The 14,642-nt window shown below is 41.6% G+C and overlaps 1 protein-coding gene across 1 annotated transcript in view; it reads left to right on the top strand.

Moving 5' to 3' along the window:
• The window catches only part of LOC123511941 (glucose dehydrogenase [FAD, quinone]-like), a 32,771-nt gene extending 18,515 nt beyond the window's left edge, over nucleotides 1-14,256 (top strand). Inside the window, exons 12-24 of the mRNA XM_045268049.1 lie at nucleotides 2,353-2,595; nucleotides 2,799-3,001; nucleotides 3,720-3,909; nucleotides 4,615-4,749; nucleotides 5,207-5,331; nucleotides 6,454-6,510; nucleotides 7,523-7,636; nucleotides 8,173-8,326; nucleotides 8,602-8,759; nucleotides 10,796-10,973; nucleotides 11,867-11,940; nucleotides 12,471-12,622; nucleotides 12,735-14,256. Coding sequence (XP_045123984.1) covers nucleotides 2,353-2,595; nucleotides 2,799-3,001; nucleotides 3,720-3,909; nucleotides 4,615-4,749; nucleotides 5,207-5,331; nucleotides 6,454-6,510; nucleotides 7,523-7,636; nucleotides 8,173-8,326; nucleotides 8,602-8,759; nucleotides 10,796-10,973; nucleotides 11,867-11,940; nucleotides 12,471-12,622; nucleotides 12,735-12,879 — 1,928 coding nt within the window. The 3' untranslated portion in view covers nucleotides 12,880-14,256. The remainder of the gene's footprint in view (nucleotides 1-2,352; nucleotides 2,596-2,798; nucleotides 3,002-3,719; nucleotides 3,910-4,614; nucleotides 4,750-5,206; nucleotides 5,332-6,453; nucleotides 6,511-7,522; nucleotides 7,637-8,172; nucleotides 8,327-8,601; nucleotides 8,760-10,795; nucleotides 10,974-11,866; nucleotides 11,941-12,470; nucleotides 12,623-12,734) is intronic.
• The last annotated feature ends 386 nt before the right edge of the window (nucleotides 14,257-14,642 follow it).

Below are 14,642 nucleotides of genomic sequence, written 5' to 3' on the forward strand. Positions count from 1 at the left end.
AGGATTTTAATCCCGTGTGTGTGTGTGTGTGTGTGTGTGTGTGTGTGTGTGTTTAAAAGGACAGTATAGGGTTATTATTTCTCTCTCTCTCTCTCTCTCTCTCTCTCTCTCTCTCTCTCTCTCTCTCTCTCTCTCTCTCTCTCTCTCTCTCTCTCTCTCTCTCTCTCTCTCTCTCTCTCTCTCTCTCTCTCTCTCTCTCTCTCTCTCTCTCTCTCTCTCTCTCTCTCTCTCTCTCCCCCTCTCTCTCTCTCTCTCTCCATGGTGGACGGGAAGATTAAGGGACAAGGTGAACTAGACTTTTGAAGAGGAGAAGGAGAAGAAAGAGGAGGAAGAGGAAGTGAAAGAGGAGGAAATAGAAAGAGTAGGAGAGAAGGATAGTAGGTTCTCATCAGTATTATCTCCACGGGGGACTACAAATTGGCCTGGCCTTTCCGCCTGACACGTGACCTTGGTTTGAAGTCCTATAGAATTAGCAATGGAGTCATAAATTGTTGGTACTTTTTGCTGTACTTTTCGTCTTGTTTTTATATATATAGTTTTTATTGGATTTGTTATTTTTAGTTAATGTTTTTCTTTACTATTTATTTATGTTGGTGTTTTGTGTTTTTTCACTTGCCTCTTTTCATTTTGTTTTTTGTATGTGCAGTTTTAATGTGAGTCTTCGTTGTTATTTATTCCTATTCACTTTTTTTCATTCTTCTTCACTTCTTTTGCTATCGTAATTCGCTAATCATTTTTTTTACTCAATATTCATCAGTCTATTGGCATTTAGCTTTATTTTCATTTTAATCGTTTTTTTTTTTTTTTTCATTTATCTGTGTTCCCATCAACTGTTACATGATCACTATTACTTCTCAACTTATAAATGTCACTATGCCTACCTGTCTTCTCTTACAAGTTTTCAGACAATTTTTCCCATATTTACGTCAGCTGCGTAACCACCACGTTCACCAAATATTACCTGTGCTTGTGTTGGCTGATGTGGAGAGGACAATGCTATTATTATTCTCATCACTGTCTGTTAGCAAACCCGGCCCTTTTTTTAATTGTTAGGAAGAGTTCTGGTTTTCCTTGACTGACCAGCTTAACATCGTTTTTATTTACTTTCTTTTATGTAAGGCGTAGTATTTCTTTCCTCCGTCTATCTGTGTCTAGGTTATTTTTTCTTTACTTTTTCTTTCTCGTTGGTGTGTCTAGTTAGTTCAGTTTGCGTGTTTTTTTTTTTTGTGTGTGTGTGTGCGTGTGTGTGTTTACCTAGTCGTATATTACAGGGTGTGAGCCGGGTTGATAATGACCTGTGTGTGTGTGTGTGTGTATGAGTGTGTATGTCTGTGTCTGTGTGTGTGTGCGTGTGTGCGCGCGTTTGTGTGTGAAGGTCGTGTCTGACAGCTGTGCCTGACAGATTGAACATGTTTGTCTTCACAATGAGGAGATAGAGACCTTGCTTATGGCTCTTCTTTTACTTATTATGTACTGTCACTTATTTATCCACCTGTCCTTCTTTTACTTATCGTTTATATTGCCTGTTTGTGTTTGTCTCGCGAGGACGGCACACTTTCCCTCTCGTTCAGGTCAGGTTTTCCACGAGCGCTGCACACAGGTAAACTTGCCACCTCATTGTTATTTGGCTCCTCATGACTCCGGGCCACATATGAGGGCAAGGCTGAGATAACTGTGCTCCGTCATCTCATATATACATGTTAGAGAGAAATGATGATAATCATTTGTGTTTCGTGAGATGTGATGAAAATACCACCAGCACTACCATCACTAGCACCACTATAACATCACCACCACCACATCTACTACCACCATTAGCACCACCACTACCATCATCATTAACAATAGTAACAACAACAACAACACCACATCCACTGCCACCATTAGCACCACCACTACTACCATCATAAACAATAGTAACAACAACAACACTACCACCACCACCAACAATACTAGCACCACCACCACCATCACCACCAACAACAATACTATAACACCATCATCACCACCAACAACAACTCGTCTATTCTATTAAATAAACATCTCTTGTCTCTTTTAAATTGCAGAGAGAACATTGACCTAGTGATGTGTTCAGTCCTCACAAGACACTGAAATTAACTAGGAAAAAAACGACTCTGTTCTATCATTCACATATACACAACAACTGGTGGAAGAACTTTCGTGCCTTCCAGTGCTATAACGAATAACATAATCTTACAAGTGTTTGTACTATAATTCTGAAGCACCTATCTATATATCAACCAGATGACTATAGTTAAAGTGCCGCAGATTTTTACAGGTCTTTTCCATGCTTCCAGTGACAGATTAACAACATTACTACATTGTCAACAGGAGAAACACGCTTTGAGAATCCGGCTAATTATCTCCGACCTTTGAAAATAGTCGTGGTGAGAGAGAGAGAAGTGCCCCTGAATACGAGTCTTGTAAGTGTTAGGTTTGAGATGATTTACCGCCTGAGTCGCTTCATCCCGGGGCTGCTGGTGCGGCTACTCGTGGCTGTGGGTCTCCGCGGCACCAATGACCACGACTACGATGCCTCAGACAAGCTCCTCTACCAGTATGACTTCATTGTGGGTAAGTGGTGGGTGCCCTAGTGTCTCTCTCTCTCTCTCTCTCTCTCTCTCTCTCTCTCAGACCTTGTTTTGTCGTTGTTCATCACCCCATACTTTTTTTATTATTATTTATGGGACAGCTTTATCTAAATACCAAGCATGACATTCTCTCTCTCTCTCTCTCTCTCTCTCTCTCTCTCTCTCTCCCTGGGTTTGCATCTGCAGTGGGCGGGGGGACTGCTGGTGGGGCTGTGGCGGCGCGGCTGTCGGAGGTGGAGGGTTGGCGAGTATTGCTGCTGGAGGCTGGAGGACCGCCGCCCCCGGAGAGTGTGGTGCCTGGTCTCAATGTGGTGTTGATGCAGAGTGACGCGGATTGGAGTTACTTCACGGTGCCCCAGAAACACTCTCTCAAAGGTTACGTTGGCAAGGTGAGTGATAAGATTATTATGTCTGTATTTTCTGTGACTGTGACTCATATCTCTCTTTTTTTCGTGTTCCATTGCTTTTTATTTTCTTTTATCTTTGGGATGTAAATTGTATAGATTCTATTACTAGTTGAACGCTCTAGGCGTATAGATCAGAGGGACTAAAAACTTTTTATTTCATCTCAACTTCGCCTAACAAACTCAATTGGAAGCGATTTGTATTTTGATTCTGTTTTCAAGATTCATTTGATGATTTAACAAGGTTTCATCGTCATGATAATCTCTGCGGCCTTTAAAAACAGCCCAGTGAGGGAGGAAAGCGTTTAGAAATACTGGCACAGGAACACAAGTAGACGAACTAAATCTATCTATAGGTGACCATTTGCATTTTAAGAGTATTTTCATAATGATGCTTGAAATTTAACAAAGAATCTAGATCATCAAAGAATCTAACTAATAATTTGTCACAAACTTTTGGCTAACTCTACTAACCTTTTAGGAAACTGACAATCAGATGGACCTTTTTTGCTATATATCTTGTAGCCCTTGGCCAGCTCTTCCATAAAAAAATAAAGGTGTCTAGCATTTAAAATAACAGACCCAGTGAAAAAAGTACATTATCCCAAACAGACAACCAGACAAACAAAAAGACGGGCACTGTGGTCCACCATAGAATAGAACTTGAGTTCCACCTCAATTTCTGCCACCTCACCTCCTACAGTCATGCCACTTTCCCCTCGGCCGCGCCCTGGGAGGCTCGTCAACTATCAACTGGATGATGTACGTGCGAGGCAACAGGCGGGACTTCGATAACTGGGAGGCGATGGGCAACCCGGGCTGGAGCTACGACAAGGTTCTCAAGTACTTCAAGAAATCCGAAGACTACCGAGGTGTTCGCCGCCCAGACACAGGTGAGGAGGAGGGGAGGGAGGTTCTGTGCAATGAGGGCAAAGTTTGGTAATTTATTACCCTCTTTAGTACTGTGACGCATTTTTACCTTGAGTTTTGAGTGTGATTAGACGATTTTATTTACATTAGGAAGGGTCTATGGAGGTTAGAAGGTTAATGACCAGTGTTCAATATTCTAATCCCCACATAATTTTCTAAAGCTGTATAAAATCACCAAACAGTAAACAGAATGGATATGTAAACATGTCATGGTACTGAAAGGATTACGTCCGTAAAAGTGTGTTTTTTATAGATCTGCGCTGCAAATGTGGCCGCGGAAGTTACTTTAGGGGTAAAAGTAACAAAACGAGACAAGTATTCCCCTATCTGGTTAAGTCAGTGAAGTAATGTTATTTATCACATAAAGGAACATGAACATTGAATATTATATATCAATGCAGAAATTGTATCGAGTTTATTCAAGTAAAAAAAAAATAAGTGTTATATTCTCTTACCTGGTAAAACTATGCATTGATTCCATATAAAAACTAGATATGCGCTAAAATCATACGCACAAAAAAAAAAAAAACATACTGGAATTATTACAGAGTAGAAATATAAGGACTAAATAAGTAAAGCGGTGTCCCCTTTCACCTGGGTAAGTTAGTGAAGTAAGTGCATAAATCAATTTGTTGCACGTCACGTCCTGCTTCCGGCGCGCCGTGCAGCGTTTTACCGCGGCGTCGGGGGTCCCGCCAGCGTGGAAAACAAGCGCTGGGGAACACCGCTCATGCACGCTATCCTGAAGGCAGGCAGGCAGCTCGGGTACGATGTTGTTGACCCGAACGGACCCGAACAAATAGGTGAGGAAAAATATGCACCAAAAAAGCAGAGTAAGAAGGAAAGTTGTAAATATGAAAAAAATTCTTGATATACTCTTAGTGTTTGTTGTAGTTTTTTTTCTCATTTCAGTTCTTTCTTTCATTTTGTCCTTTTTTCTTACATCAACCTTCTTTCCTTCATTTTTTCTTATTTCCTTTTTTTCTTCCTTGCTCACATTTCATCCTTGCGTACATTTTATTCTCACCTATCCTTGCTACTCTCATTCACGTAAAACTTCCCTCGTCCATTCATCCACCTACCCGTTTATCTTTCCTTCTTCTTCCTCCCTTCTCACTTTCCTTCCTTCTTCCTCTCCCTAAATCTTTACTCCGCACTAATCTCTCCATAACTCATACTCTTCCTTCCTTCTCTTCCTGCTCTCCTGCCTCCACTTCCTGCTTCTCCTCCTTCTCCTCCTTCCCTTCTCCTCCTCCTCAGGGTTCTCCATTCCTGACATGACGACAAGGAATGGACGTCGGGGATCCTCAGCTGAATCCTACGTTCGTCCTGCAGCCTTCCGCCGCTCCAACCTGCACGTGGTGATGAACGCCCTCGTCACGCAGGTCAGCAAGGTCATGGGAAGGTCAGCAGGTCAAGGGAAAGTCAAAGAAAATAAGGGAAAGAAAAGTTAAAGGAAGATTGGAAAGGGATCAATGAATAAAGTCAGAAAGGAAGGTCAGAAAAAAAGGCCAAAAGAGAAGATTAGAGAGGTAAGGTTATAATGTGAAGGTCAGTGAGTAAGATGGGAGGCGGTGGCATAGTGGATAAGGTGGTGAACATGGGATCGGGTAGATGTCCACGCGTAGGTTCGAATCTTACCAAGTATCGCCTTGATACTTTGCCATTTGTCGAGTGGTTTAAAGTTACCTACATGTCACCATGATACCCAGGTTCTAGGTGATTACACTAAAGATGCGCTTGGGTGGTGATATGGCCCCTGATATGGGTACCACGATAAATAGAATTGCCCGCACTACTAATGAGTGGAAGCTTAACAGCTCTTCCAATACTCTTCAGGTTACCTACAAGCGCTATAGGCCAGGACAAAAAAAAGTCATGGGATTATGTCACGACAAAGGAAGATTACTTGGTAAGGGCATAAGAAGGTCAGAGAGATGATGTCATAATAGCAAGGTCAGAGAGAAAATGTTGCCAGAGGATTAAACCAGAAAGGAAAGTCAAAAGATAAGTTTAAAATTGAAATGTACAGGAATGAGATAAAAATTGTTAACGATAAAGTAATTATAGCGAGCTGAAGTTAGATTAACACAGAAAACTAGAAACTTAAAAATATAGGTGATGTAGCCACTATTTTCAAACACCACAGAGATGATTACCTTGGTTGTTAAGAGTATTTTGCTGTTGATAACGTAGAAATCATGTTAATCTGTCACTTGAACCATCAAACTACCCTTAAAAACCCGTGGCTGAAACTAGTCTTAAAAAAAAAAAAAACTTTTGCTCTCTCTCAACCACGACTATTTTCAAGGGACACAGATGATTAGCAGGGTTTACAAGAGTGTTTCTCCACTTAATAATGTAGAAATCTTGTCACTCTGCCTCTAGAACCATAACAACACCTTAAAAAAAAAAAAAACTCATGTAAACTTAAATAAAGCCTTTTGAAGTTGTGTAGGTAAAGCATAGAAGTGTTTGAGAATACGAGCTTTACCCTTCCATTTCAGATCCTGTTTGACGACCGAAAGCGCGCCATAGGAGTGAAATTTGAGCAATACGGGAAGGTACGTGATCTTTTCTCAACCTGTGTTCTGAAGACGATTTGTTTAACCCCTTCAATATTAGGACATATTTTTAACTTATGATTTATGTACGATTAGACCACTTTATTGGCATTAGGAAAGTTTAATGGAGGTCAGAAGACTAATGGCCACAGTCTTAACTGTTTTAATTCCCAACATAAGTTTCTGAAGCTGCATAAAATCATCATATAGTAAGCAGAATAAATAAGGAAAAGCGTCGTGGTACTCAAGGGGTTAAACATGACTATTCAAACACCATAGAGGAATTTCTGGGTTGCTATTGGTGTTTTTTTCCTGAATGATGTAGAGTGCTTCCAAAAGTCGTCAAGACACCCTGGAGAACTCACAGTAATATCCAACATAATCATATAGAGATAATCACGGTACGGATTATTAATGGACAAGGGGAATAGAGTTAATATGAGTAAGGTCGAAGGAGGAAGATGAATTTGTAGTTGATATAATAAGAGCAGAGTTAATCACAGTAATGAGGGAATGACGGTAAAGAGTCAGGATGGAGCGGGAAAAGTAAAGTTGATATGAATGAAAATAAATTCACTGTAGAAGAAGGAGGGAAACAAATTCGTAGTCAATATGATAAAAACACTGTCAATCTGAATAAAACAAAATAAATTACAGTCAAGAGGAGGTAGGAAAATTAGATATGAATAAGAGCCGGTTTGATTTTGAATATAAATGAATCCATAATAGGAGAAGAAAAAGAAATTCACAAGCAAGAAGTGAGAAAAGAAAAAAATGTAGGAGAAAAAACGAGGAAATAATTCACATCCAACAAAGACGAGCAAAGTTAGTATAAAAAAGTAAAACTACTGAAGAAAAAAAGAAATACACAGCAAAGAAACAGGAGAGAGAGAGAGAGAGAAAAACAAAACATACAATACAAATAGGAGGAAATGAAACTTGAAGGCAAACACATGAATAAAAAGCCTTCATTTATAAACTCAAGGCTTCTCACCTGGCGCCCTGCTGACAGGTACGCACGGTGCTGGCGCAGAGAGAGGTGGTGGTGTCGGCGGGCGCTGTAGGCTCCCCGAAGCTCCTCATGCTGTCTGGTGTCGGGCCTGAGGAACACCTGCGGCGCCACAAGGTGAAGTAATAGTAGTAGTAGTAGTAGTAGTAGTAGTAGTAGTAGTAGTAGTAGTAATAGTAGTAGTAATGGTAGTAGTAGTAGTAGTAGTAGTAGTAGTAGTTGTAGTAAAAGTAGCAATAGCAGTAGTAATGGTAGTAGTCGTAGTAGTAGTAGTAGTAAAAGTAGCAATAGTAATGGTAGTGGTAGTAGTAGCAGCAGAAGTAGTAGTAGTAGTAGCAGTAGTAGTAGTAGTATTATTATTAGTAGTAGTAAAAGTTGTTGAAGCAGTAGTATTAGTAGTAGTAGAAGTAATAGTACTAGTAGAGAAAGACAAATAGACAAAAGTAATAATAGTAGTAGAGAAAAACAAAGAAAAACAGATAGAAAAAGACAGAGAGAAAACGAGAACCAACACGAAAGACACAGACAGACTCACAGCCAAAGAGTGACAAACAGAAAACAATGACACAAAAAACACACAGAAAAAACACTCACAAAAAAAGAGAGACAGACATAGAACTTCCCATATTCTAAACATCTTCACACCCTTCCAGATCCCCGTCGTGGTGAATCTGCCTGGCGTGGGGGAGAACTTCCATGACCATCCTTCCATCTTCGGCCTCACCTGGACTGTCAAGAAAGGGTCTGACTCCGTGTTTCGTGTAGTCCGTCCCCAAGCAATCGAGCAGTATTCGGCACACGGCACAGGTGAGTTAATGCAGACTGGTAGAGGAGTTATGTTGATTAATACGGGCAGGTGAGAGAGTTTTGCTTCGTATTAAGGTGATTTTTTTGTAGATTTTATAAACAATATTTGATTATTCATATTTTTGTTTATAAGATCAATATGAAAAATGTAGATTCGATTTTTTTTGTTTCAAAGTTTATAGTCATCATTACCATCTCTACTACTACTACTACTACTACTACTCTCTACTACTACTACTACTACTACTACTACACAACAACAACTACTACTGCAGGGCCCCTGAGTTGTCCCCTGGGCGTGGAGGTGAACGCGTGGGGCCTGTCAGAGGAAGGGGATCCGTACTGGCCTGAGCTGCAGTACCTATTTGTGTCCGGAACTCCTGCTTTTGACTACGGGTTGTTTATCACGGACGGCATTGGCTACACTAGGGAGGTAAGAGAGAGAGAGAGAGAGAGAGAGAGAGAGAGAGAGAGAGAGAGAGAGAGAGAGAGAGAGAGACGGGAGGTGGTAATATCAAGCACAATAATCCTCCAACTCGTATTCATTCTCTCATTTTTTTTTTCAAGGTTACCGCATCACGTATAGACTCATTCATTCATTCATTGTTTTTTCTTAGTATATCATATCTAGCATTCCTTATTCATATCTCACTTAATATTTCCGCCACATTCATGCCACATTATTTTTTTTTTAATGCAAGAAGGAAGCCAGCCAAGGAAAAAAAAAACTCAAAGAAAAGGCCCACTTGATAGCCAGTTCCCTGAAAGAATAATAGAGTTATCCAAAAGTCTGGGTTAAATGTCTTGAAACTGCCTCCTTACCGCACTTGATTGGCACCACATCCATCATGCCACACTTCACTCCTGTCACATTCATACCACACTTATTTCTCACTTAAACATCAGTTCCTTAGTACCACATTCACGCCAGAATTCTCATCCCTCACTCATGCTACACTTAACTCTTTCGCCGCGTCACGAGATAATTAGTAGCACCAGAAGCAATGCGTGAAATCTTTATAAGCATCTACAAGAAACTTAGGTACGAAACATAATACATTTTGCACATTCCTCCCGGTTTAAAGAGTAAAGTTAATTGATAAGGGGAAGATGTACCAAGTGACAGTCAGATGGTTTAAACTTCGCGCCATTAAATAAAACACCAAATGGCGGCTACGATCTTCAAAATGGATGCCAATTACAAGCCTCCTTACGGAACTTTACTGGGAACACGAATCACTGAATGAGCCCTGCAGGAAGCAGAGCCAGTAGAGCTCGTTCACCGCAAAGTGGGGAAGAGAAAGACAAACACCTCCCCACCGCCGCAGCGGGAACCCAGCGGGTCAGGGAAGGCTCGCCAGGGGAGAATTGGGGCTGGAGGCAGGCTGTTTCTTGATCTGTTGGACAGCCAGCTCTCCATTGGGCACACCCTGACTCTGATCACCCTGGCGTACTCCACCTTGCAGGAGTACTTCCCTGACTGAGCGGGGCAGCCTGCCCAACAGGGCACACGGCAAAGACAAAAGTCTGCCACATGGGAGGGAGGGGCGGCCCAGGCCAGGCCAGAGGCTGCCCCACGGGAGGGAAGGAGCGAGGGGCAGCCCAGGCCAGGCCAAAAGGCTGCCCCGCGGGAGGGGAGGAGGGAGGGGCGGCCCAGGCGAGGCCTAGACGCTGCGTTTATCTCGATATTTTTTTTGTTCGATTTTGTCTCTAGATATCATCCGATTTTTACTGTCTCTAAATATTTCTACATATTTTTCATTTTTTTTTCGTTATTGATGATTCTTCCCTCCAAATGATCCATCCACCGTGAAGATTGGACAACATTACGGCTGAGGATGACAGGTAGACACAGACTGGTGTGTTTCACTGAGCGACTGCCACGTGAAGCTATCACACACACACTCTCTCTCTCTCTCTCTCTCTCTCTCTCTCTCTCTCTCTCTCTCTCTCTTTCAGCTTCCCACCATCCTTACACCACGCCACACACTCACCACCAGAGAAAGCCAGCAGTCCCTACCACCACTCCCAACATACGCCGCCACACACCGCCCCGACGCCGTCTGCCCTTCAAAATACTCCAAACCTTCCAAAAACACTGAAAACAATACACTTAAAACAATACACACTGAAAAATCACCACGATACCACAAAACACTCAAAACACACCACAACACCACAAAACACTCGAAACTCCACAGCACCACAATGAACACTTAAAACACCCCACACCATCAAAATACACATTCAAAACACCAAAAGACACTCAAAACACACCACAACCCCACAACATTCACTTAAAACACTGTCTTTTCGGATTTTTTATGAGGGTTATAAGTGTTTTTTTTAATAACAAGATTTCCACATCAATAACATGAGAAAAGGCTAATCATCTCTGTGGCCTTAGAAGAGAGTGGAGGTCAAAACAAAATATTTTCTGAACCTAATTTTCTCTTGAATCACCCACAGCTGTTCAACAAGTACTACAAGTCCTTGATCGGTCTGCAAGGTTTTACAGTGGGGCCAATGTTGACTCGCCCTAAAAGTCGCGGCACTATCAGATTGAGGTCCCCTGATCCCAAAGACCCGCCCCTTGTCGACCCTAACTACCTCAGCCACCCCGATGATGTGGCCACTCTTGTTCGCGGTAAGTAGTGGTCGTAGCATTATCATTATTATTAGTAGTAGTGGTAGTGGTAGTGGTAGTGGTAGTAGTAGTAGTAGTAGTAGTAGTAGTAGTAGTAGTAGTAGTAGTAGTAGTAGTAGTAGTAGTGGTAGTAGTAGTAGTAGTAGTAGTAGTAGTGGTAGTAGTCTTAGTAACAGTAGAGTAGTAGTAGAAGTAGTAGGAGTAACAGTAGTGTAGTAGTAGTAACAGTAGTGCAGTAGTAGTAGTAGTAGTAATAGTAGTGGTAGTAGTAGTAGTAGTAGTAGTAGTAGTAATAGTAGTGGTAGTAGTAGTAGTAGTAACAGTAGTGTAGTAATAGCAGTAATACTAGTAACAGTAGTAGTAGCAGTTGCAGTAACAGTAATGTAATAGTAGCAGTAGTAGTAGTAACAGTAGTAAGAACAGTAGTAGTAGTTGTAGTAGTAGTAGTGGAATAGTTGTAGTAGTAGTAGTAGTAGTGGAATAGTTGTAGTAGTAGTAGTAGTAGCAGCAGCAGCAGTAGTAGTAGTAGTAGTAGTAGTGGTAGTAGTAGTAGTAGTAGTAGTAGGAGGAGGAGGAGGAGGAGAGCTTTTTTTAATCCGTTATTTCATCATCTTTAATATCACCTCATTTTCACAACTCTGTACAACAAATAGATAAATAAGAACACACCAGTCAATCATCAAGAGAATACAATATACACACGTCATACAGTTTACACTCCACTAGTATACCTTATCACACTCTTTCTTTAACAAGTATCAAAATCACCCACCCCCCGTATTAATTACAAAGTGAATTAAGTCATTATTTTACCCTGCTCTTTCCTTTTTAATTTGATCCTTTGTACAATACCAGAACCTTCTCACATTCCAGTTTGTCTCTTCTCTCCTCAGGCATCAAGTTCGCCCTGACAGTGGGAAACACACCAGCACTTCGGGAGGAATTAGGTGCCAGATTTCACAGTCAGGTACGTGTATGTGTGAAGTGTGCTGTGCTTTACCTCATTAGCATTACCTTGGCCAGTAATCAGGAATATTGCTTTCATGTAACGACTATTTTTTAAGTGTCGTCATGAAGCAGTAAATTGTTGTCTTTACTCTTACTTTTTTTCTTTCTTTTTTTTTTAAGAGGGAAACTTGCCAAGGGCAACAAAATATTAAAAAAGACCCACTTAAACTGCATGTTCTCTAAAAGATTGGAAAAGAATTAACCAGAAGACCGGGACAAATGTCTTGAAACCTCCCTCTTAAGAGAAGAAGAGAATACTTACATAAGAGCATAAGAAAATAGGGGAAGCAGCAAGAAGCCATCAGGCCAACACATGGCAGTCTCTATAATTCAAAGGAATCATAAAAACAATATTGTAAATCTTAGTAACTATGACTAGACACTGTTCACATTGAAGACAAGTCAACAAACGTTCATAATGCATTCTCGCGTGTACATAACGTCACACTATCCTGACTCACACTATTGAACATTCTCCTCTCCACGCAGCCTCTGCCGGGATGCGAACGGGAGATTCCTGGCTCAGACCCGTACTGGGCGTGCTACGTGCGACATATGGCCAAGACCACCTGGCATGCAGTGGGTTCCTGCAAGATGGCGCCGCCCTCAGACCCTTTCGGCGTGGTGGATCACACACTCAAGTACGTGTCTTACGATCCTTCGTGTTCTACCTTTATTCTTCCCCACTCTCTATCACTTCACTGCTCACCATTCTTGTCACGTTCACGTCATTGACCCTCCTCCTCCCCCCAGGGTGCGCGGGGTTTCCGGGCTGCGGGTGGTGGACGGCTCCATCATGCCTCTCGTCACCAGCGGGAACACCAACGCTCCCTGCATCATGATAGGCGAGAAGGGTGCTGACATGATCAAGGAGGACTGGGGTGTCTTGCCAGGATAGAAGTCACACGAAGGAAGCCTCTCTGCTGCCTTGTGAAGGGTCACTACGGCGTCCCTCGTTGTTCAGACGGTCTTGCTGGCACCAGGACAGTCTCGTTATCTCATTAGAGCTGGTGAGGACATGCCTAGGGTGCCGTGCCGTACCATGCCGTGCCGTGCCTTGCTTTGTCTTGTTTTGCCTGAGCCTGTCATCACACCCAGAGCTCCGGCCACCGAAAGATTCTGGGGCCATATTCTGAAACGCTTCTACCTACACTGTACTTTCACTACATTCAAAAGTCTCCATTTGGTTACATGTGTTTTCATGAATGTTCTTTTTTTTTTTAGTTTCTATAAAAAGATTAATTAGATTTATTCATTACTAATAGGAGAAATACTCTTGACAGCTCAGCTAAATATTTCTGTCACGGTAAGAGAGGAAGTGTTTCAGAATAGGTGCTCTGAACAGCGTTTGGCGGGCACGTCACTGACACCCTGTTGATCTCACCGCCACTAGTCTGTTGAGCTCAGTCTAGAAGTTACTGTAGTTAAACTTGCCTGAGGTCTTCGCGGGAACGAATATCATCCTAGATAACAACCAAACTCCATTCCTAACTCAATCATCTGATAACTTGGTTCGTCAGCCTCCCTTATTTGCAGCCTCCCTTATTTTGTAATGGTATGTTTCTTCCTTTTCACTCGGCTGTCAGGTCCTACCAGTCGCCTCGTAGCCGACACCACCATCATCACCACCACCGTCTAGCCACTGCACTGTCTCGTAGGAGTGCAGGTGTTCCCGTGTCATTCTCATTACTGCATTAAACTGTGATATATTTAGTACTCGGGATCATATTCCGAAACACTTCTGTGCCGTTCCCAGTACTTCAAAGGCTCTGGGAACTTGTTACTTTGTATTTTAAGATCTTTTTAGTATTCACGTGACTAAAAAAAACTCCTGAAAACCAAATAATAATCCCTGTGGTTTCTGAGAATATTCGACGTGAGAGAGCAGAGCGTTTCTTTGAATACGGGCATTACTGTGTAAAGTTTCGGAGAAGAAAAATAAAGTAGTCTAGCCTTTAAACTTCCTATAGTCTCAAAGAAAACCATGTTGAAGGGTAAACGAATATAAGATTTACAGAAGCCATACTTTATACACGTGAAGTAAAATACATCATTATCATTATTAAGAAATAGCTTTGATTTTCTAGAATGTTGTCTTATACAGCTTATACATATGATTCCGAAGACAACTTTAGAGAAATAAACAAAATAAAAAAAAATACTTGTAAATGAAAGACGTAATGTAATATATTCCACAAATTTACATCAGTTGTGCAATTATAAACGGCATTGTATGATGCCTTCAAATGAAGGCGAATGAAAAATATAGACTTTTTCCGCTCGACTTTTACTTTCCCTTATTTTCAACACTCGCTAAAAAGCAAAGAATAATCAGTGCAAGAATTTGGAAAAAAAAAAACTTAGGAAAATTTTAAGGGAATATAAGAAAAGATTGATGTGTAATTGTAACAAATAAAGGAGAGAAAATGAGAAAACTCAGGAAGAAGAGAACTGCCCCACTAGAAAGAAGGAGGGAAGGAAGAACTTACGGAGAGAATCGGGAGGAAGACGAATAAAAGATGGAAGAGGAGGAGGAGGAGGAGGAGAAGGAGGGGGAAGGGGAGGAGGAGGAGAAGGAAGATGGCTGAAGGCAGGGGAAGAGAAGGGATGGGGAGGGGTGTGAAATAGATGTGAGAAAGTAAGAAGGGAGAGAGAAAAGAG

This window comes from Portunus trituberculatus, chromosome 32 (assembly GCF_017591435.1).
Source record: "Portunus trituberculatus isolate SZX2019 chromosome 32, ASM1759143v1, whole genome shotgun sequence".
Taxonomy (NCBI): Eukaryota; Metazoa; Arthropoda; class Malacostraca; order Decapoda; family Portunidae; genus Portunus; species Portunus trituberculatus.